The 21,216-nt window shown below is 43.6% G+C and overlaps 1 protein-coding gene across 8 annotated transcripts in view; it reads left to right on the top strand.

The window, feature by feature from the left end:
• The window catches only part of STIM1 (stromal interaction molecule 1), a 591,802-nt gene that overhangs the window by 545,072 nt on the left and 25,514 nt on the right, over positions 1–21,216 (top strand). For 4 of the 8 annotated variants that reach the window (XM_069640356.1, XM_069640358.1, XM_069640357.1 and 1 more), the window contains one exon: positions 6,587–6,986. In XM_069640356.1, coding sequence (XP_069496457.1) covers positions 6,587–6,986 — 400 coding nt within the window. Of the gene's footprint in view, positions 1–6,586; positions 6,987–15,421; positions 19,964–21,216 lie in introns of those variants that run through there. The other 4 variants (XM_069640362.1, XM_069640363.1, XM_069640360.1 and 1 more) reach the window with 2 other exon arrangements.

The following is a 21,216-nucleotide window of genomic DNA, read 5'->3' on the forward strand; positions in this document are numbered from 1 at the left end:
TGAGAATGTCAGCTGCCTGGGGGGGGCGAGATAATTGAAGCCAAAGTCCAGGAGGGATCCTATTGGGAATCCTTAAGCCAAGGTCCACCACACCGGTCAGGAATCCAAAACCAAGGACCTGCTGTAAATCATGGGAAACATAAGGTCTTCGAGAGACATATCATGGAATCCGAGCAACCCAACATCTAACAGAGGCCTCGCAACATCAAAGAGACTTCCCAAGAATTCTGAAGACCTGACTGGGGGGAGAAGCCTATGAATGAAAATGGTCTGGCCCTAGAGAGGTCTAATATGAAAAGAGTTACAGAATCACCTGGGAAAGGTCCTGAGCATGGTGGAAGCAGAGATGCTTATGGAAAGGCCCCTTAAGTGCCTACTACATGAACCTACCAAGGAACCTATGTTTGTTTGATTTGATTAGCTTAAGGATCGACTTTTAGAAAGGGGATTAAGAACAGTTTGCTTTGGCCAATCCTTGGGACATTTGTTTAATTGCTTAGGGTAGCCCAATCGGGAGCTAAAGGCCCTCAAGATTATGTTTGAGGACTTTGTAATGCCACGTATTGTGAATATTGCCTTTGTCGTATGGTGTGTCCCAGGAGGCATGACGGCTTTTAAAGTTTAGACATTACACTGCTTTTTATAGAAGTCCCCATTTCGTTTTAATTAAGCTGCTACCAAATAAAGATCTGTTGGCCTATACTTTAGTTGTGACCTGTTATCATTGTCTCAAATGCTCCACACTCAGGTGTACCTACTGCTTAACAGGTAAGTTCATGACCTTGCAAACTATAAGGTCATGCTTCAGAGAAATGGTAATGGAGGTGCTTCCAACAAGCGCAACTGGTGACGAGACATGCAAGCACCTCAGATTTCTCTTCTGCCCCCTCCTCCCAAGATGACAGTGGAGCCTTCGGCCACTGCACAGTTGCTGCGCTCTCGCCTCTCTGTAACAATGACTGCTACTTTATGTTTTAGGGTCAGTGACGACTGCAGCATGCTGAGGATCCCCAAGACCAAGTGGTCATGAGTATTGCCTCTGCAACATTTCCTTGTATCCCCCACAAGGGTTTGCTAAACAGCGTACCCTAGTTAGAGCTAAGTGGTAAGGATATGCCACATTAGTCACCCCCAGGCTGCAAAGATAATACGGTTAGCAAGAATACTTACACATAGTAAATACATACAGAAATAACCAGGCAGTGATAGACGGGACAGGAAATCTAGATGGTGCGGCCCTGGTACCTTCCTTATGTCCATTGACCGGAGGCGGGCTGCATGATTGATGGAAACAAAGAATAGTCTGCTGAGGATGTAATGCGGTGGCACATCAATGACCACTATCTCCAGGATAGTTAAAGATATGAACAAGGAGGAGATACAACAGGAGTAGAAGATGGCACTTCCAATGTGCACCCATCAATGTGGCGTTCAAACTGTTAGGCCAGTTGGGTGCACGGCACACAAACACTCGAAGGAATAACTAGGTCAGTGCAGAGAAAAGTACCACATGCATCTCAAGTGGTAGGGTGAGAGTCTGGATAGAGCAGCAGGACAGGTTTGGAATGGAATAGCCACAGGAGACATGCAACAGGGAGTGTATCAAGTCACTAAACGGGTGGATGAGCAGACCCCATAAACACCAGAGCAAAGGGCTGGATAGGACAATGCAGGAAGAAAGAGTAGCGCAGCAGACCTACACAGGCAACCGCAGTGTAAAACCAAGCCAGATTGAAACAAGTAGCATATCGGGCTACAGGCTGATGGGTCCGGTACGTGGGCGTCGAGGAGGAAGAAAGATCACTTTAAGTCAAAGGCAAGCAGCATATCAAGTAGCAGGCGTACAGGTTTGGTACATATGTATTCAAAATAAAGCAGATACATACAAGGTCACAGGATCACTCAGGACTACGTGGCATGCTTTGGACTGGTGGCACATCTTCCAAGTGGAAATATGGCACGTCATCATAGTTGAGCATTATGGATCGAACATGTTGCTATGTGTGAACTGGGAAACCTAGTTCCTTGAATATAGTTTTAATCAATTTGCCACCATGGCAAGCACTACGCCCCTCTTCTCATACTGAATGTGGTTTGCATGGTACCATGCCTAACTTCCTGCCTGATGAGATCCTTCTCTGGCCAGCATTCTGGAGGAAGAGAAGGAGCTTCCTTTTTCAGCTTGATTATTCCAAAACAGGATTTTGGGAGTAAAAGACTTTCTTCCCATCATGATGCCTGAACATCCCCTGACGCAAACTAGTGTTCTTGTGGCTGTATTAATGACCAAAGCTGGGAAATCTGACCTCACCCCCCCCCTGCCCCTCCCAAGGCAGATGCGCTGACAAAGGCTCACTTTAGGAGAAGCCTGACCAACAAGCATAGACCTGTTCAAGAGGAGAAGGTATGCATCAGTTCTCCACTTCTGGCTCATTGAGCCATGCATGCAGCTGTGGTTCGACAACACCACAGTGGATCCTTGCATCACTATTTTAGGCATGGAGGAGGAAATCATGGATGATTTCTGGTGAAAAGAGATATCAAAGAAATTCTCCCATTCTTCGAGAGTCCAATTCTCACGACATCCTTGCAACCTTCAGCTTCAGAAGCACGTTGATGAGTTTGCCACTGATTTACCAGAGAATGTTAGCAAGGCTTGTCTTGCGAATGACCAAAAGCCCTGGAAATTAGAGCATCAGCCACAAACCATTCTGATGCAGCGTCATTGGCCACATCTCTTTGCCTTAATATAAGATACCACCTGTGGTAGTCTGGATGCCCAAGAAAAAGTGATTGATCTTCCTTCAAACAGAGAGAGACTTGAATGAACAGTTGATACCGTAAATACTGATGCTTCTAATGCGAAGTCTCTGCCTTCCATTACCAAACAACCAGCGCAGCCCCTTCTCTTGAACCCAGCACAGGGGCCCGATAGCCACAACTTTCAGGCCTACCGAGACTTTCAAACCAGAAGTCAGGAGTGTAGACACTTATTAAAAGTTCTCTTACAAAAAATCTCCAATGACTTCATTTGACTAAATTCAAGGTCTGACTGATTTCAGGTCTCATCGCAACTCTCTCTGGTGAGGGGTGGAGGGTGGGCGGGAGGTGCGTGTACATTTTCATTAACACAACAACTTTTTGCAGAAGCTTCCTGCATCCTTTGTTTGGTGCGCCATGGAAGTCGTCTCCTACAACCTCACCCCTCTTTCGTTTTCAAAACTCTGTGCATTGGAATAGAGTTGAACTCTGAAATACAGCAGTTACTAGCCATGAACGTCATTGAGCCAGTTCCCAATTTGGAGATCAACTGAGGATTTTACTCATGTTTTCGTTTTTGCTATGGAGAAAAATAACAAGGCAGTTCTATGGGCTATCCTCAGTTTCTCACTTTTCAATATCCATGTCTAAGGAGAAATTCAGAACGATGATTCCCTGCTTGGGTCCTAACTTCTCTTTGGCAGAATGCTTGGCTTTGAGCCACAGTCCTACTGGATACTTACTTCCACTTATTACACATTTGTCTTTCTCATCTGAGATGTCTCTGTTTATTGGCTGGAGAACTTGCCAACAATGTCGCGTTCTTCATTTTAGACTCGGACTAGTAATTCAATGAAAACATTTCTACTTAAACTGAGAAAGTCCTATTGATCAGGAATCAGTGGACACATCTCTGGCCCGGATGTTCCTCCCACAGATCCTATTCAAGCAGTACAATCATTGGAGGTCTCGGAACAGACATCAAACAGCACCAGCCATCCTTTTTCAAAGAGTTGTATGCTCTGTCCTCTGTTGCATTTATAGTGTTTTGCACGCCATTTAATTGGATGAAACCAGTTTAGCTAACCCATTTCTGGGACCTGAAATCAATGCCTCCATGGCTCAGAATTCCAATTCTTTGGAAATGAGAGGAGAGTTTGCATGATGGATTCAAGAGAATAATCTCCCCTGCAGGATGGATTCAAGAGAATAATCTCCCCTGCAGGATGGATTCAAGAGAATAATCTCCCCTGCAGGATCCATTCCGGTCGCTGTGACTATTGCAACACTCTCCTTTGAGATGGGGAGGCAATAAGAGACGTGAAAGTACTTGATGTACGGGATGCTCGTAACATGGTCTACTAGGAGCTGAAGGACATTTTCTTGCCACAAAAAGCTGCCTTGTTTCTCTAAAGACACATTATTTCTGATAATATAATATATTATCATAATAATATGTCAGTACACATTGATCAGGTGTACCGACACCAGGGCAGAGTCTCCTCCCTAGAACCCCGTGTGAATGGAAACCCTTCCCTGTGGTCGTGGATCGAATTTTTCATGCATTGGATAAACCTCACATCATGGTTTTGTGATAGAGAAAATAGGTCAAGGTGTACAATCCTTCTATTTTTACCATTTTGGCAACAGTGTTTATCTAAATATCCGCACACATGGTTTTCCTGTGCAGAGTGCTGTGTGCAAAAGGCATTGCGAAGGCCTTTCAATTTGTCTTCCCACCAGTTAAGGCTCGTCGTGACATCAGAATGTGCATATTTCTGTTCTGGCTCCTAGGCCCTATGAACCCTTCACATCTGCCTACATTAAGCTCGTCTTTTGGGAAGTTACAATTTTGATTCCCATTACTTTGGACCGTTGCATTCGCCTATTGCAGGCTCTATGTTCAGAAGAACCTTTCGAAATGTTTCTGAAAGACTACATGCTCTGATAACTCGGCTTTCTAACTGGATATCAGAGATTCACAGGTATCGGGACACCCGTCTCCCTGTTTTGGATGAAGGATTCTTCATTGCCTTGATGCTATTTGGTCGTTCTATTTGACTGTGACCATTTGTGACATATAGGGGCTTGTCTTTTGATCAAAGACTACCTTGCCTGGTTGATTGTATCCTGCATTGCAGAGTGTCACTCTGTTTGGGGTCTTTCCCTTCTGAAAGGTCCTCCTGCTTGATGAGGGCTAAAGCCGCCTCGTGACCTTTTAAAGTCATGTACCACTTGAGGACATTTGCCGTGCAGCAGTTGGTTCCACGCTTCACACTTTCTGCAAGCACTCCCCTCCCGTGTAAGTTTCCCCTCTGCCCGTTTTTGATTTGCTACCTAGTCTGCCATTTGTGTATGTAAAATATGCTGGAAAGTACTGATGTTGGAGCCGGTTGGAGTTCCCAGGTGTGACCTGGCTGCAGTACTTTCAAAGAGGGTTCCTCCCCAGGGATGACAACCCATTTCTGTGGAGGAAAGGGGGCTACAATCTGGGAGTGCAGTATCCACTTTGGCGTCTAGCTTTGCCTAATTATTCATAACACTGGGAGTTCCTCATAGTAGGTTTTCAGTCCAGGGTCTTCACTAAGTAGGGCTTCATCAGTCAGCTGCAGCTTGAGTCCCTATGCACGGAAAGCAAGGCATACCCACATCTGGGCATACCCCCCCACTCTCGAGGAGTCCCTTCTATAAAAACCAAAAAGTGATTGATAGGTTAAAAAATGGTAGCCATTGGGCATCTCGCGCTCCATTGGTTATTAACCATGAGTAAAGTTGCTGTAGATGTTTGGGACAGAAATATAACCTAACGTAACAAATAATATTGACTTACTTTATTTGGGCTTCTACAAATGTTCATGAGGATGTGGGTTTCAGATTGCCCAGTCATTTTAAATTGCTGCGTCGGCAGGAAAAGGAGCATTGCTCCTGATTTGTTGAAGCCCATTCCCCCTGCTGTGCAAGGTTTGCTACAACCCTACCCTATGGGGATGGTCCCAATCTGGGTGCTTTTGCCTTGCATGCCTAGACTCTCTGAAACTTACATGGAACTTCAAAGAGAAGGCCAATCCAGAGAGCATGAACCAGACTGTTGTGGCTTCCAAGCCTCCCCCACCAAGGTACAAAATGTTCCATCTTGAAAACCTCTGTAACTGAGAAGGGAATGCACTGATGTCCTGCGAGCATCTCCCACCACCTCAGTTGTCTCTTCTAACATTCGCAGTAATGCCTGAAGACTTTGTGGAGTCACTTCCTTCTGGAGATCTAGTGCATCATCCTCCATGTAATAGATTTTAGGGAGAACATCTATTGCCTTGCCACTCTGACATATTGCTTTAAGCCCCTCACCACACATACAGGCTCGCAACTGCTGATACAAACTTCAATTTCCAGACTGAGTGACTCTTAGTCAATCAACAGCTGCTAATGTAAAAGTTCAGGACGGGCCAGAGTCACCATGGCTCTCATTTGGGTTATTCTTTCCCCGAGGACATCATATGCCTAGAGTAACAGTGTTCCTTTATAATGATGTTTCAAGAGCACAGCAGGTCCTCTACTTGCATGGGACCGTGTATCCCTTGCTACCAGTGTGTACATTCTGAGCCCAGTTTATTCTGTATTAATATAAAGTGCTAATGCTTCCAAATTGGGAAGAAAGACCGCTCAGTAGTGGCTGCTCACGGGTGGGTGAGTGAGTGTGTGTACACCTTCGAAAAACTAGGTTACCCCACATTTAGACCTTTGCTTTTGTGGGCAATTCTTACAGCAGTCTGTTTGCACTCTGAAATGTGGGGCAGTCTAACACTATTCTGTCTTTTTCTCGTTTCAGCACCCAGCTTGTCGAGCGCGGTTCGCCAGCGCATCGTGGATCCACAGCACGCACTCGGATCACAGAGGTTGGTAGAGAGTTACATGCAGGGGCAAAGTGAGCAAGGCTCGCCTGTCCATTACCGGCCATCCAGAGTGTCTCTCCGACGAATGCGCAGCCTTTCTCATGGACAGTCATTCAATTCCGATCTCCACGGCACCACTCCATCGACTTCATCCTCCACTACTGCCTCATCCTGTTCTTCTTCCACTTCCTCTGCTCCCTCTGCACCTTCTGCTTCTCATGCACATCCTGTCTATTTCCATCACTCCACCACTTACTATGTGCAAATGGACTCCATCCCTGACCTGCCCCCACCAGACGTCACCTCTGGGATGCTGGGCCGCTCGCCAAGCTTTGGGTAGTACGCCATTTTCTCTTCTTTCTTGTTCTTGTGTGCATCTCAAGCACTTACTACTACTAAGTTTGCTGCTCAACATCTTTGCATGCACTCTGCTTTTCCAATCTTTGTGGCATTGAGTTAACTCACCCTTTGTGTGATGGACTGTTTTAATAAACTGCTCCTTTGTTTGTGGCATAAAGGAAACATTGTGGGTACTAGATATATCTTGGTAATGCTCTCCCCCACAAAAGCTTAGTATAATCCTGACAATTTAGTCTCACAATTAATAAATCCAAAATGCTAAATTTCCCATAGCATAATCTTGACAGGTCATCTCCACAGCATATTATATCCATTAGAAGAATTGGATAAACCTACAATCAGACTTTTCAAATGTATTCTATGACTGAGCTCTTTATAAATACCAATAGTGTAATATTTTATATGGCACTTAGAAAACAGATTTCTCGTGCTGTAATACTTGGTGTCAGTACCCACGTAAATGATACTCCTCTTATGGACCTCGGAATGATGCAAGGCTCGGTCCGCTATAACGGGATTAAATCCAGTACCTGCAGGTTGTACTCAGCTCTCTGAGTGCTTAATTTGCTGAACTCTCCTAATGCCTTCTCTTTAGTCCTAGTGTATTTTGGGGGCAACTGCTGTTTAGGTGGACACTGCCACCAAACACTCCCCATTTTATTACAGGGTCGGATTCATTCAATTTCTAACTCCAATCCTAATATATTTGGGGGCAAGTGCATGATAGTGTGTTTTGGATTTGATTTGGATATTTGTAACTTGATGGACCAAACCGTATAGTGGCACAGCTGACATTGAGGGGCGGGTTAAGACGGATGATACCACCTTCAGATTCAAACAGGGTTCATATCATAGACAGATTGATAAACAGTTATCTAAACAAAAATGTTTTGAGTGGCTACGAAATTGATGAAGAGAGTCTAATGCCCTAATCTCTCTAAGAAGACTATTCCACAGCCTTGGGCCGAAGACAGCGAATCTTCTACCCCCCCCGGCCGCTCTATCCAAAGGATGAGGGGATACTCAAACGTAATTGATCCTGTGATCATACGTACCTGGAGGGCTGATAAAGGCTTAACTTATCCCTCAGATAGTCAGGAGATAGTCCATTCAGACATTTAAATAAAAGACATGCCACTTTGAACTTAATATGTTCTTCCACAGCCAGCCAGTGTAGTGCTCGGCGGGAGGGAGAGACATGGGCCGTTTGTCTGGTTTATGGTTGAATGCTTGTAAGATTTTATTTGATTGCTGAGAATGAATTGTCAATGGCTTCAAAGGTTGTGCTTGGTGTTGTCACGTCTATTCCTGATAGCCTCAAATGAGTTGGCATTGATGGGATTATAACCCATGGAAGACAAGCAACCCCTTTTACACGTCTGCAGAAGGAGAATGTCTTTCCTCTCCTCTGTGTGTGCACATGGTAGGTTGTATTATGAGTAAAAGAAGACTATGCAATCTTCTTGGCTCCTCACTCCATAGTCTTTGAAGGCTATGCAATCTTCTTGGCTCCTCGCTCCATAGTCTTTGAAGGCTATGCAATCTTCTTGGCTCCTCGCTCCATAGTCTTTGAGGGCTATGCAATCTTCTTGGCTCCTCGCTCCATAGTCTTTGAAGGCTATGCAATCTTCTTGGCTCCTCGCTCCATAGTCTTTTATGTCAGATGTCATCAGCGTCTGTAGAGACCAAGGCCTCGAGTTTTGGTGAAAGATGGAACAACAAAGACATGAAAGCAACTACTTATACATAATGTCGATTTAGAGATAGAAACCCGGCACCTGCATCATAGAAGGTGGCAAATGCATAAGGAAGAAACATTGAAAGTAAGAAGCCAACCCCGCTACTCCCCACCTGCCACCCCTCAGGCACATCCTATTCAATTGTGTTGTGGTGCCAGGTGCTCATTGCTGCCAAGTGTTATCCAACTGTGCAGGTTATTGTCCAGAAGTATGTGTAACCGTTAGCTCTAGTGCCCTTTCCAAGGCTGTATGCAGAACCAAATACTAGTCACACTCAGCTACTTACCAGGCAACGATACTTGAGTAATCACATTATTTAATTGTTTTTGAAGTATGTTAGTAGAAGCTGTAGTAGGCAATAGAGATCTGCAAATAAATTCACCTGCAGCTGAAATCTTGTCACAGTTGAGTGCTGGGCAGCCACTAAGATGCTGAGGCTGGGAAGCTTTTAACTGCTTTGTTGCGTAATGGTAAATGCTTTGTCTTCACTTAAAGGTTTCTGTGAATTTGCATTAGGGTTTTTAGTGATGTCTTATCAGAGCATTGGGGACAGAACAAAATACTCTGTCCCCAACGTATCACAGCAAGAAACCGAGGAGAACCCAGCAATCAGAATGCAGTCTTAGCATTGATCATATAATTGCCATCTCCCCGTTATGGATTTGCTCCCATGTTTGCATTCCTACTGCAATCAAGGCACTGGGTGTTCTGCTCTGTACTGATAGATATATTCACAGAAATAACTTTGGTTAAAGTTCAGTTGCGCAGTTAATTGAACAAAACCCTTGAAATTTAGCAGATGTGGGAAGTCATGATCAGCTTAACTCGCCACGTCACTGTTGATGTCCCCCAATATGCCATATTTTTATTCCATTGTGAATCCCTCTCTTATAACATGTATGTGATTCACAGCCTTTGGAATGGGAATGCGCCGAGGTACGCTGGTCACGACTTCCCATATCTGCCGAATTTCGAGGGTTTTGTAGCGCTAAATGTGCGCAATTTAAGTGCACCTTAACTAAGGTTTTTTTCAGTGAATTTCAAAGGTTTTGTTATACCATAGTTTATTCAAAGCCACTATCCATGGCCTTCGGCCGTGGACACTTTGCATGTTGCACCAGAAGGATTTCTTTAGGGCCAACTACCCATGACCAGTGGCCAGCCCTCCACCTGTAGGTTTCCTTGGGGCCCACTAGCCACAGCATTTGGCCATGGCCAGTGGCCACAACCTTCGGCTGCAGCCACTGTACATGTTGCACCAATAGTGTTGTTTGGGGCCTTCTGGCAGAAAGACCCATTTACCCCCTGCCAGGTACATGTGATCACGATAGATATCCCCCCGTTTATTTTTCCCCGGTGTACATTAGCCCGATAATAATCGCTGTAATTACTGCAATAATCTAACTACCATTACTGCGGATCAATGTAGTCCCTTTATTGTGAAATAACTGTGCCACCATTAGTGCAGTAATTATCATGGTAATCTAGATTACCGCCATGATACCCTGAGTATGTAAAAACCTTCGAACTGCAACTAGCACCCCAGACCACCTCCAACTCCTCAACTTTGTCCTGTCCTCCTCCCCCTCCCCACCTCTGGCATGATGCAATTTCATCCTTTTTTCCTCCTCCAAATAGCTTTTTTTTCTCCACTTTACGTTTTCACATTACCCCAGCAATTACCACTATAATCTCTTGCATCGAGCAAAATAAAAAATGGTGGATTTTTCATTTCTGAAAAGTTGTGCTGATGTATTTTGGGACACCTATATAGCTATCCTTTTGGGAGAAGGGGGCACTCCCTTCCCCATCAAATATTTTAACTACTAATGGAATAACCCCAGATTCCTCCCGGAAATCAAGTCAACACTTTGTGCCCAAGTTGGTTTATACCTAGTCCAATTCAGTCCAGCGGTTTTTCCTGTGCACTGCGCAGACATTTGGACTTTTTGTCTATGGGGAAATGATTGGAAGTAGCTGAAAACAGCGTTTTTCTACTTTCTTAATAACCTTTTTCATTTTTTATTAAATCTTTCCCACAAAAATACAGATCAACCCACTTTTTCCCCAACCACCTTTTTCTTTTTCACTTTTTCACTCACACACACCGCGACTCCTTCACCTTCCTTCCTTTTTTACCACAACAGACAGGAAGAGAAAATATACAAAAATAATTGACTAAAATCCAGGCCCATTCCTTATACCGAGCCACTACTTTTTTCCTTATATGCTCGTAGTGCCACTTTCTCAGCTTTTTTTTACATGCTGAGGATCCCATTGCTTTTGTCGTCATAAAAGAATTCCGTGTGGCACTTCCTTCTCAACATATTATGGATGAGGCTCCCTTACCTCTCAATCTTTATATACTGAGGCTCCCTTTCCCATTTATAAAAAGTACAAAAACAGAAATATGTGACTATTTCAATACATAACCCACCTCCTATCCAATCTATACCTCAACACATCACCTGAAATCCTATCCAATATATATATATATATATATATATATATATATATATATATATATATAATATAAAAAACACTTCACCAAAGGTCCTGTTCAATCTTTGTGATTGACCTCGTACTTCATCCATTCAAACCAGCATGCTGTCATACACACATGTCCCCTTGTTATCTCTTACAGGAATCTACTCACATGTGCGTATTCACCCGAGTATCCTTCCTTACAAGATCCAAATACTGGCCTGTCTTTCTCTCTGGAGCCACGCCACGCTTCAGTGAGCAGAGATTACTTTTAAAATGGTTTCTTCTAAGACCGCTCAGGAAACAGAGGTTTTTGTTATTTGGGAGACTGGTCGCTGTAGATGGCCGCGACTCCTTCCTTGTGACTAGACCTGTGCATTCGCAAAGTACGGGGGAAAACTGGGATCAGTCACCATTTCTAAGGGTGTCCCTAATTACGCTCACACCAGAATAAATACACCATTTTTGCTTGTGTGCGCGCTCGTGTGCTCAACCTGTACACTCAGCCACACCCACTTTACACTCGGATTGACAAATAACTGCAGAATAAAAGGGCACCTTGCATCATCCTCCAGCATCGATGTGTAAATTGGCTGGCTAAGGCCGACTAGGCAGGAGAAACGGGACAATTAAAAGGCATGGACATTCATTTCAATCCTCCCAGCATTATCATGAGGTTCTTCATAGTCTGCATGCAGCAGTTGAGCAACTCGAGGTAGAAACAAAAGTTCCTTTCCAGGTAGTAAGGAAACCACAGAAACTGAGATGTAGAAATATTTCAAATTTCTGAACAGAGTGAATCTACAGAAATAGCTTAAATTGGCAGGACATTTTCATACGATCCGTTCAATCTGGGGAGTAGGGAGTGTTGTATAAAAGTATTTCCAAAGTATCCCATCCCCCACCCCCCCCCACCCTCCAATGAGACAAAGTAGTTTCGCAAGCTTCTGATTACAGCGATGAAAAGCCATCATTGCAGGTAAGTATTGTGTTCTTCCACCTCTTGGGCAGCAGTCCAGCTTTCCTGAAAATCCACTGCCCTAGCCTGTCCGAAATGACTTCAAAGAAAAGGGAAGAAACCAAGGACATTAATGGGTCTGGTTGAGCAAAAAGCGTTCAGTGAGTTACTCCACATTTTCCAGCAAGGCAGATGTTGTGTACAGTTAAATTTCTATATTTGTATTCAATTTTATAGGCTTGCATTGCAAGTACGGAAATGTGAGGTCTTCAACCTCCTCTGACACATACTTGTATAAAAGGAGTGCAAAAATACGCTATTGGCAGTGTTGCAGTGTTATGTTACCTACAAGATTTATTTAGCACAAACCTAGCTTACAATTTGACTTACTTTAAGGTGATAGTGGTAGATCACCTTACCACCTACACGACAGCAGCTCAACCACTACTCAACTTCCTTTCATATAACTCCAGTTGTGCGCATTCCTGATAAGGGCTTTACTTCCACAAACTCTTTTCTTCATAGCTTAGAAGTAGTGATAAAAGGGCACAGCCTGGGAAGGGGAGATGCAGAGAAGAAGTCATCAAAATTCAGTGCCCAGTCAGGTGTTGGTTCAAGAGCATGGACTTCATCCCTTTTCCAAAGTGCAGCAACAAGGGAGCTTGTCTGATGTGGATCTGCATTTCCAATCTGGAGGAATAGCAGAAGAATGCTTGTTTTCTTATCTCCATTTTGCAATTGGTTGTTTCTAATCTAGCGACGGCTTCGCTAATTGTGTTTCGTTGGTCTGGAGATGGTGAGGTTTTCTTCTAGATAGGATTGGGCTGGTTGCCAGTGCCTTGTAAGTGATGAAGGCTTGAGAGGAAGCCAGTAAAGTACTCTGCAGACGGCTGGGATCTGGTAGAATATGATCTACACAAAATTAGAGGTGATGGATGGAAGGTTTGGAATTAATCCTGACCTCTGGCATTGCTCTGGGCAACCCTCCAGACCATCGTTCTTCAACCTGCCATGCCATTACAGAAGGGAATAGACCATACATGTCTGGAGTTGCTTGTCTCGTGCAGAAGGGATGTGACCATTGTCAGGGTGGGTCCAAGCCTGATTTACATTTGGTCTTTCCCCTTTTGTAATGGCTTTGCAGGCAAAGAACAATGGTCTGGAGGGATGCCCCTCTGGGCAACGCTAGAGGTTCGGATTAATTCTAAACCTTCCAGCCATCACCTCTTTTGTTTTGCTTAGTCACCCTGAGTGGGGGGGGGGGGTATGCCCAGACTGATGAGGCCCAACAAGGCTGAAACATGTCTGGGGATGCTTGTGGTCTCGTGCTGAAGGGATGTGACCAAGCAGATCGGGCTGGACTGCCCCTTTTTGTTGTGGGTCCAAGCCTAATTTGCATATGGTCTTCCCCCTTTTGTAATTGGTTGGCAGGTGAAGGTCAGAGGGTACCCAGAGCAATTCCAGAAGTTAAGATGAATTCTAGCAAAACAAAAGAAGGGTTGGCTGGAAGGTATAGAATGAATCCCATCCTCTGGCATTGCTCTGGGCAACCCTCCAGACCATCATTCTTCGTCTGCCAAGCCATTACAGAAGGGGAAAAACCAGATGCAAATCAGGCAACCATTATGTCATCCAGATCTGGGCTTGGATTTACATGGAAGGTTTCCCCAGGAGCATGAATTCCGACTTTGTGGTATTCAATTTTACTTAGAACATGCTTGACATCTTGGCCTGGATGCGGCTGAGGCAGCCTCTTTGTTTGTGTTTATTTGTAAAGTTGATCTTGAGGTAGAGTTGTCTTGTTGACATATTGAAGAAACATTATGTTGATGCCGGCAAGGAGTTTCCCCAATGGCTCCACACAGAAGGTCAATATGCCTGTCAAAGAGGATGGATCCTCGTTGGACTCTGCAGTACACCGGGGCTTGCTGCGTCTTGTGATCCTATCTGGGAGGCATGAGGTTAACCAGTGCAGCAATGCATCATCAAATCCCAGGTGGGAGGCAAGGATGTTGAGCTGGGTCTTGTGACTGACATTGTCAAAGGCAGCAGACTGGTCCATGAGGACCAGTCGACAGGGGTTATCTGCTTTCCATTATGTGCAAGGTGTGTCTCGTGAACCTGGATGTTGGCTTTTTTCTGTACTGCAGCATAGTAGAAAGCTGGAATGGTGATCCTAGAGGGGTGTCCATTAGATTTTCTGTTTGGAGCTATGGTCTTTTCTGTGTTTTTTCCTGTGAAGGACCTGCCAGGAATGCAGTGGTAGTTTGTCAGGAAATGTGGGCGAAATGTATTTCTTAATATGGGATCTGGCCAGTCTTCAGTGTGTTGGAGAAGATGTCTTGATTGAAGAAGGCATTGATTATATGGATGAGGGGTGCGAGTTCACACCTGCGATTTAGAGGGGGAGGATTCCATTTCAACGAAAGGTGGCCTCGAGTACTGGGGGTATGTTGGGCAAGTCTTCTGTTGTCTTGAACTTGAAACATTTTAAAGTTTTGCTTGCGGGTGATGGGAGGGATATCTGCTAAGTGTTTGGTATTGTTGATGTGTGTGCTGGTCCTGTCTAAGAAGAACCTGCTTATGGCATTGCATTTGTCAGTGGAGTGAGGGATTTCATAATCGGCTTGTTGGTGGATGCAGCCTTTGATGGTTATGTAGAGGGCCAGGCTGTTGGGGGTTGGGTGGCTTTTGCTATTAGTTGCAGATTAGTTTTTGATTTTCCCTGTGGTAATGAGCATGTCCGCCCATTGATGTTCCTGCCAAGCGCCTCTCTTCTGCAGTTCGAGCTTTGGCCATTGGTGAGCTTTTTTGTGTACTCTGGTGCAAAGGGCTCGAGTCTTTGTTTCAGAGGAGTGGGTGGTGTTAGTTTAGTCAATGAATACAAACAAGCAGATTGTTATTGCAAAGTCATGAAAACTCTGTAAGAAGTATGGGCTGCTAACCTAATTTGTTGTAGATTGATAAGTCTTGGAACAAAAGCTGCAGACTTGCAAACTGAACAATCCTTTTTGTCTGCCTTTTTGCCAAAGTTCACATTTTGTGCATGTTTGGAAAGTCTGTGCAGTTTTAAGCTCATTTGAATCTTTAGTAGTATCCAAAGGTGGAGAACGCTGTATAACTTATTGCAATATGTATTGCCTTGTGTCCCAAATATATCAATGCCAAATGCCATCAAGAGCCAAAATCGAAGCCTTAACCTCATCAGAAGCCTTATTGTCTTTCCACAGACTCCCCCGAAGTGATTCAGACAAGAAACTCCAACGCTGATCAGAAATAACATCCCCCCCAAAGTCGCCAAGATGTGGCTTTAGACCTGGGTCCTGCTGGACCATAAGTACATTGAGGAATATTCTGTTAAGTGGGTGGAGTAAAGTCCCACTCGAGAGTCCTGGCTTCCCTCAAGCATCCTGCTTAGGCATGACAGCAATGCAACACTCTGCAACTCTTGTTTCCACTCTATCCATCCAAAGACTCTTGTCAATCTTGTTAATAATAAAACCTTCACACTGTTATAGCACTGTGGTTTGTAGGCCTCCTGTGGTGGCATTGAAAGCCCTCAGTACGAGTATTATTTTATGCAAGTCGTTTATTTGTGCTGCCCAGTTTGCCATTATTGCAGTGCTGTTCATTGTGGGCAGTCTGTGCTGGTGAGTGGCCTGGGTGGATGACGTCCTCCAGGGGACGGTGATGTATGCTAGAGGGGTTAGCGAGTGATCGTTGGTTTTTGTCTGTGCATGGTGGATCCCGTGGTCCAGACCGTGGGGCAGACGGCAGGAGCAGCAGATTTGGAAGATTTAGGAAAAGACTGAGGAAGTATTTGTGAAGGTTGATCTCACCTGGTGAGAATCAGGAGTGGAAGAGGTGCAACAGGCCCCAGACAGATTGGTGTTTGAAAAAAAAATGTTTTAATACTTATCTAAAGGCAAAGGGCTCTTCTTTCTTTTTTTTTTTGATCACTTTATTATTTCAGAACAAGTTGTACAAAAGAAAGGTAACATCAACATATCAATTACATCAGGGATTTGCAATCAAATTACAGAATGCATATATTTATCAAACAATCAAATATAACTGTTACGATTCGTGAAATAAAGTCCTTAATAAACTACTACAAATTCGTATCCCATAGTAAAACTTCTTAAACCCGACTACAACAGACATCAAAAACACAATACACAACACTATACAGAAATCTAAACAATCCCCAAACTACACCATAAAGAAAATAAAGCATGTGATTAATGACTATCAGCTGTATAATTAATTAAAAGAACCCCAAATTCAAATATAATGCTCCTCTCCCTTCTGTTTCCTTAACATAACTTTCTCATAGCAAGACAAAGTGTGGACATCCAACAGCCAATCATCTACATTTGGCTTTTTCCTTGATCTCCAAACTTTTCATATTTGCTTAGTTGACATTACCAGTACCCTATTGATCCAAGCTGTTCTTACTTTGTCCTTCTCTCCTCTTTCTCTGCTTCATAACAAAATTGTCGAATAATATGTACATGGTAGCGAGTCCTCCAGTATAATATCTAATCTAAAGACTTCACTCCAAAAGGTGGATACACTAGAGCATGTCCATAGCAAATGGGATAAGGTACCCCCATGAAGACCACAACCCCAACAGACATCATTATCCAATAGTCCTAGTTTGGCCATTCGTGCGGGGGTTCAACACAATCTACGTAAAATCCTTTGCCTAATGTACCTTAGTCCTAAATCCGTTTTCGATTGCACACCCACACGAAGCAGACTTTCCCATTATTCACTTGAAATGTCCGTAACCAGTTCCTCCACTGAAGCCTGGTGAAGTTTTTCCCACGCTTCCATATGTGAGTCTTCTATTGGCATCTGGGCTTACTTTCATTTCATTCAGTTCAGCAGCATTGCACAGAGTTCCGCAATTGCGAAGCAGTGAGAGAGTGCATCTGGCACTGGCCTCGATATACTTAATTGGTTAGGCTAGCTCTTGAAACTTTCAGCCTCAGATGAAGAGTCGGTGATGACTCGAAACACGTGTCAGCCTACTTCGTTATTAAACTCATTGGACTCACGAGAAATCCCTCCTCCTTTGAATTACTTGGAACACCTGTCACTATTGCACAGTGAGACTGAGAACTGTCTGTGTTCATTCATTTCTATTGGCATTAGTCTCATGTACGTTGACACTGCACATGGAAGAGAACGGATAACCGCACAGCTCGTGGGTCTCTCTATCTCAGGGATTTCCTAGCGTTCCGTCAAAAGAATCTTTAGTTCCCTATAACGTGCACCTTCCCTACTCCCTATTCCAAAAGATACCCTAGGATGTTTAAAGGAAATCAGAAGACCACCTTCCCAGACATCACGTATCCTCAATATACCTCTTCTGATCCAGCTTTGCCAACTTAAGATCTTGTTAGCTATCTGTAGCCCTGCGTTATTCCATAATGACGCATCATAGTATATCCAAATGTTTTCCCTTCTGGCTGCCATAACATTTTGTAAGGCCCTTCTGGTAATACTCATGGTGGATAATCTCATCGTAGAGTTTGGCATATTAGACATAGAGTACATGTCTTGTTAAAGCATAAGGTGAGAATTGATCACTCTCAATAATCTGCCAGTAGGGGACATATTCACTAACTTCAGAGAAATTGAATGTTGATATATTTTTTTTAGAACAAATCCAGTGCAATAATTCACTAGATTAGGGTATCCAAATCCCCCTTCCTTCACAGAGCGTGTTAAAATGTGCTTAGGCCTATTACCCTCCCCCAAAGGAACCCTTGAAAGACCTTATCAGCACTACCGATGACCTTCTTGGTGAATTGCAAAGGGATGGATTGGATAATGTAGAATACCTTTGGTAAAAGAACCATTTTGATGGCATGCATTTTTGCCCAAAGTCCCAGCGTTAAGCGACCCCATTTTGATATGCGTCTCTGGATTTTGATGCGTCTCCCACTGACAATTCCAAGAACCCATATCGCTCCTTGTGTGTCCAACATCTACAGGAAAGACCACTGTCTTTTCCCAGTTTATCTTGTGGCCAGTCAATGTTCCCACTTCCTCAAACATGCGTTTCAACTTTTCGCTCCCTTCCAGCGGGTTTGTCAAAATAATAGTCATGTTGTCCGTATAACACAAGATTTTAATTTCACTACCCCCAAATATAAGTCCATGAAGGCTCTGTTCTTGCTTTATATATGCAATCAATGGTTCCATTGCTAAGTTAAATAGATATGGGGACAACGGGCAGCCCTATCTAGTACCTCTTGACAAGAAAAATGGAGAAGACACAACACTATTGACCCAGACTCTAGCACTAATAGAGGAGTTCAACATTTTAATAGCTCTTATAGAGGTGTCCCCAAAACCCATTTCCCCGAGTGTGCGATCCAAGAAAGTCCAGTTGTCAAAGGCCTTTTCCGCATCCATAAAAATTTGAAGTGCATCTCGAACCTTTTCCTTCGGGAGTCCCATAACATCTATTAGTGTCCGCACATGGTCAACTTGGGAGTGACTAATCAGGTCTCCAATACACTTGTCCTGCTGATTCGTCAATATGCTAGGGAATATTTTGAAATCAATGTTTAATAACGATATTGGTCGATAATTTTCACATTTTTTATGGTCTTTGCCTGGTTTCGGGATCACCACAATGCAAGCTTCCTTCATCGTAGGACATACAATCCCCTCTGGCATAAAACCATTATATAGGGTACACAAAAATGGTGCCAATACATGACCCGGTGCCGGGTAAAACACAACCAGAAGAACATCTAAGCCAGGTGATTTACCTGTATTAAGCTGTTTGAATGCCATCATTATTTCTTCCCCCGTGATGGGTCCATCAACGGTTGTAGCTTGGTCATCCGACAACCTTGGCAGAGTCATTTTATCAAAAAACCTATCAATGACTTTAGACGCTGGGAGTTGTTCTTCCTTGATATAGTGATTCATAAAATTTCCTAAAACTTTCACATATCTCACTTCTCTTAATTTTATATCCTCCCCCATCACCCTCTACTTGCTGGACAAAGGAGTTGTCAATCAAACCATGCAGCCTATTTGCTAATAGTTTACCATTCTTGTCCCCTTGTTCCCAAAATTTCTGCCTCATGAAAAACATGCCTCTCTCGTACTGGGAATCCATCTCCTGCTTAAGGCGTTCCCTTAATCTCTCTGCATCATCCTTATCCTCACCACTCCTTGTCATTTGTTATTTCTTCTGACCGGTATTTAACTCTCAAGCCTCCTAAGTTCAAAAATTCCCTTTTTCCTCATGCAGGCTGTGATGATAATCAACTCCCCGTAATCGCTGCCTTAAAGCTATCCCAAACCGTTATGTTAGATGCAGAACCCACATTTATGTTAAAAAAATTCTTAGTAAACACTTGCAGAGGCTCAATCAATCCCTGTTCCTGTAATATATGTCTTCAGGCGCCACTTAGAAGTTCCAGACCGTTCCATTCCCACATTTAGTGGCATAGAAATTAAGGAATGATCCGAAATGCCTCATTCCTTAATTTCTACATTGGAGGCCTGTTAGGGTTGGCTCTTATGCTTGCACATGTCATCATCAGAATGTAGGCTGTGAGTGTTGAGTGTGAGGTTAGAATGTTTGGAGTTGAATTGGTTCTAACCCAGGCAGTTACAATATGTGAGCCTGGGTGGTGGGAGCCAGTGGGCTCAATGTCCCTTGTTCCTCTTGATCTCTCAATTACCTCACGACATCTGATCCTATAACTATGAAGCTAATAAAGTAACCACTAAGAGTACCTGTCCTGAGTATCCTGTGTGTCCTTGATGAGTGAACCCTATGACCAAGGGCTGGTCATAACAAGGCCTTTACAACAAGTCTGTCCTAAATCAGGAAATAATCCTGGAGTATGAATAATGGACCGGTGAAAAAAAGGAAAATTCTTTCACCCCAGAATGCATAAATCTCCAAATGTCAACTAAGTCTAGACTATGCAAGAACTCATTGAATACTTTGCTCGTGCTCTCCCCTGTGTATCTGCAATGGGCAGAGCGGTCCATTCTTCCATCAAGAACACAATTAGTCACCGCCCAAGACCATGTACTCCCCATTCATCTCACCCAAAAGTGTCAACATCATCTTAAAGAAGTCCCTTCCTCCGGTACACGGACCGTAAGTAGACCCTATTGTGATTAATTCTGCCTTCATATTTGGCATCTATTAGAATTAACCTCCCGTCGTCCTCCATTACTGCTTTCTCTGTGCTCAAATTCAGACCCTTACATAATAATAATCCCACTCCCCTCGACTTGAAACTATGACAGTTTAACAATGTTCTAGTAAATAGTGCTCTCAAGGAGATGTGTGCTCTTCCAAGAGATGAGTTTCCAGTACAAGAGCAATGTAAATATTCTCTTTCCAATCTGGTCAGAACTTCCCTCCTCTTCCTAGGAATGTTAAGGCCCTTAACATTCCATGAACATATGTTTAGCTCACCCATCTATTGCCACTCACCAAAATGTATCCAACCACCTATCTCCATCTTTTTCCTTCGAGACAGGACATACAGAGTTGGATAGTCTTCAGGAGCATTTATCATGATGACATTCCCAAAGAAGCAAGCCTAATTGGAGGTGCCTTTGCATAGCTATGCCCACCTTTAAAGAAGCATTGAAACATTAGAGGATTGCATATCACAACAGTGTATATAAAACGCACAACCATGACATACACAGACAAACCACATTGACACATCAATTGCATGCAAAGCACTACACTTCCCAACCCAGCAAAGTGATTCTGAGCTACAATATATACAGAATCATCACTATTACGAACTATAGTGACTCCGAAGCCTGCACCTAGATGTCTATAATCCCAAAAGTATTTATCCCCACTCTACTATTATTAACAGTTCCTTAAAATGACCAGAATGCGTTGAAATACATTGAGACCAACCAAACAGCAGGATTATTAGAGACCTCAATTCCAGAATATATCAACAAAGCAGTTCAAGCTACAAAGTTGCATCTACAACTTTTGTATATTCTG

Source organism: Ambystoma mexicanum, chromosome 7q, assembly GCF_040938575.1.
Source record: "Ambystoma mexicanum isolate Mex_15411 chromosome 7q, UKY_AmexF1_1, whole genome shotgun sequence".
Lineage (NCBI taxonomy): Eukaryota > Metazoa > Chordata > Amphibia > Caudata > Ambystomatidae > Ambystoma > Ambystoma mexicanum.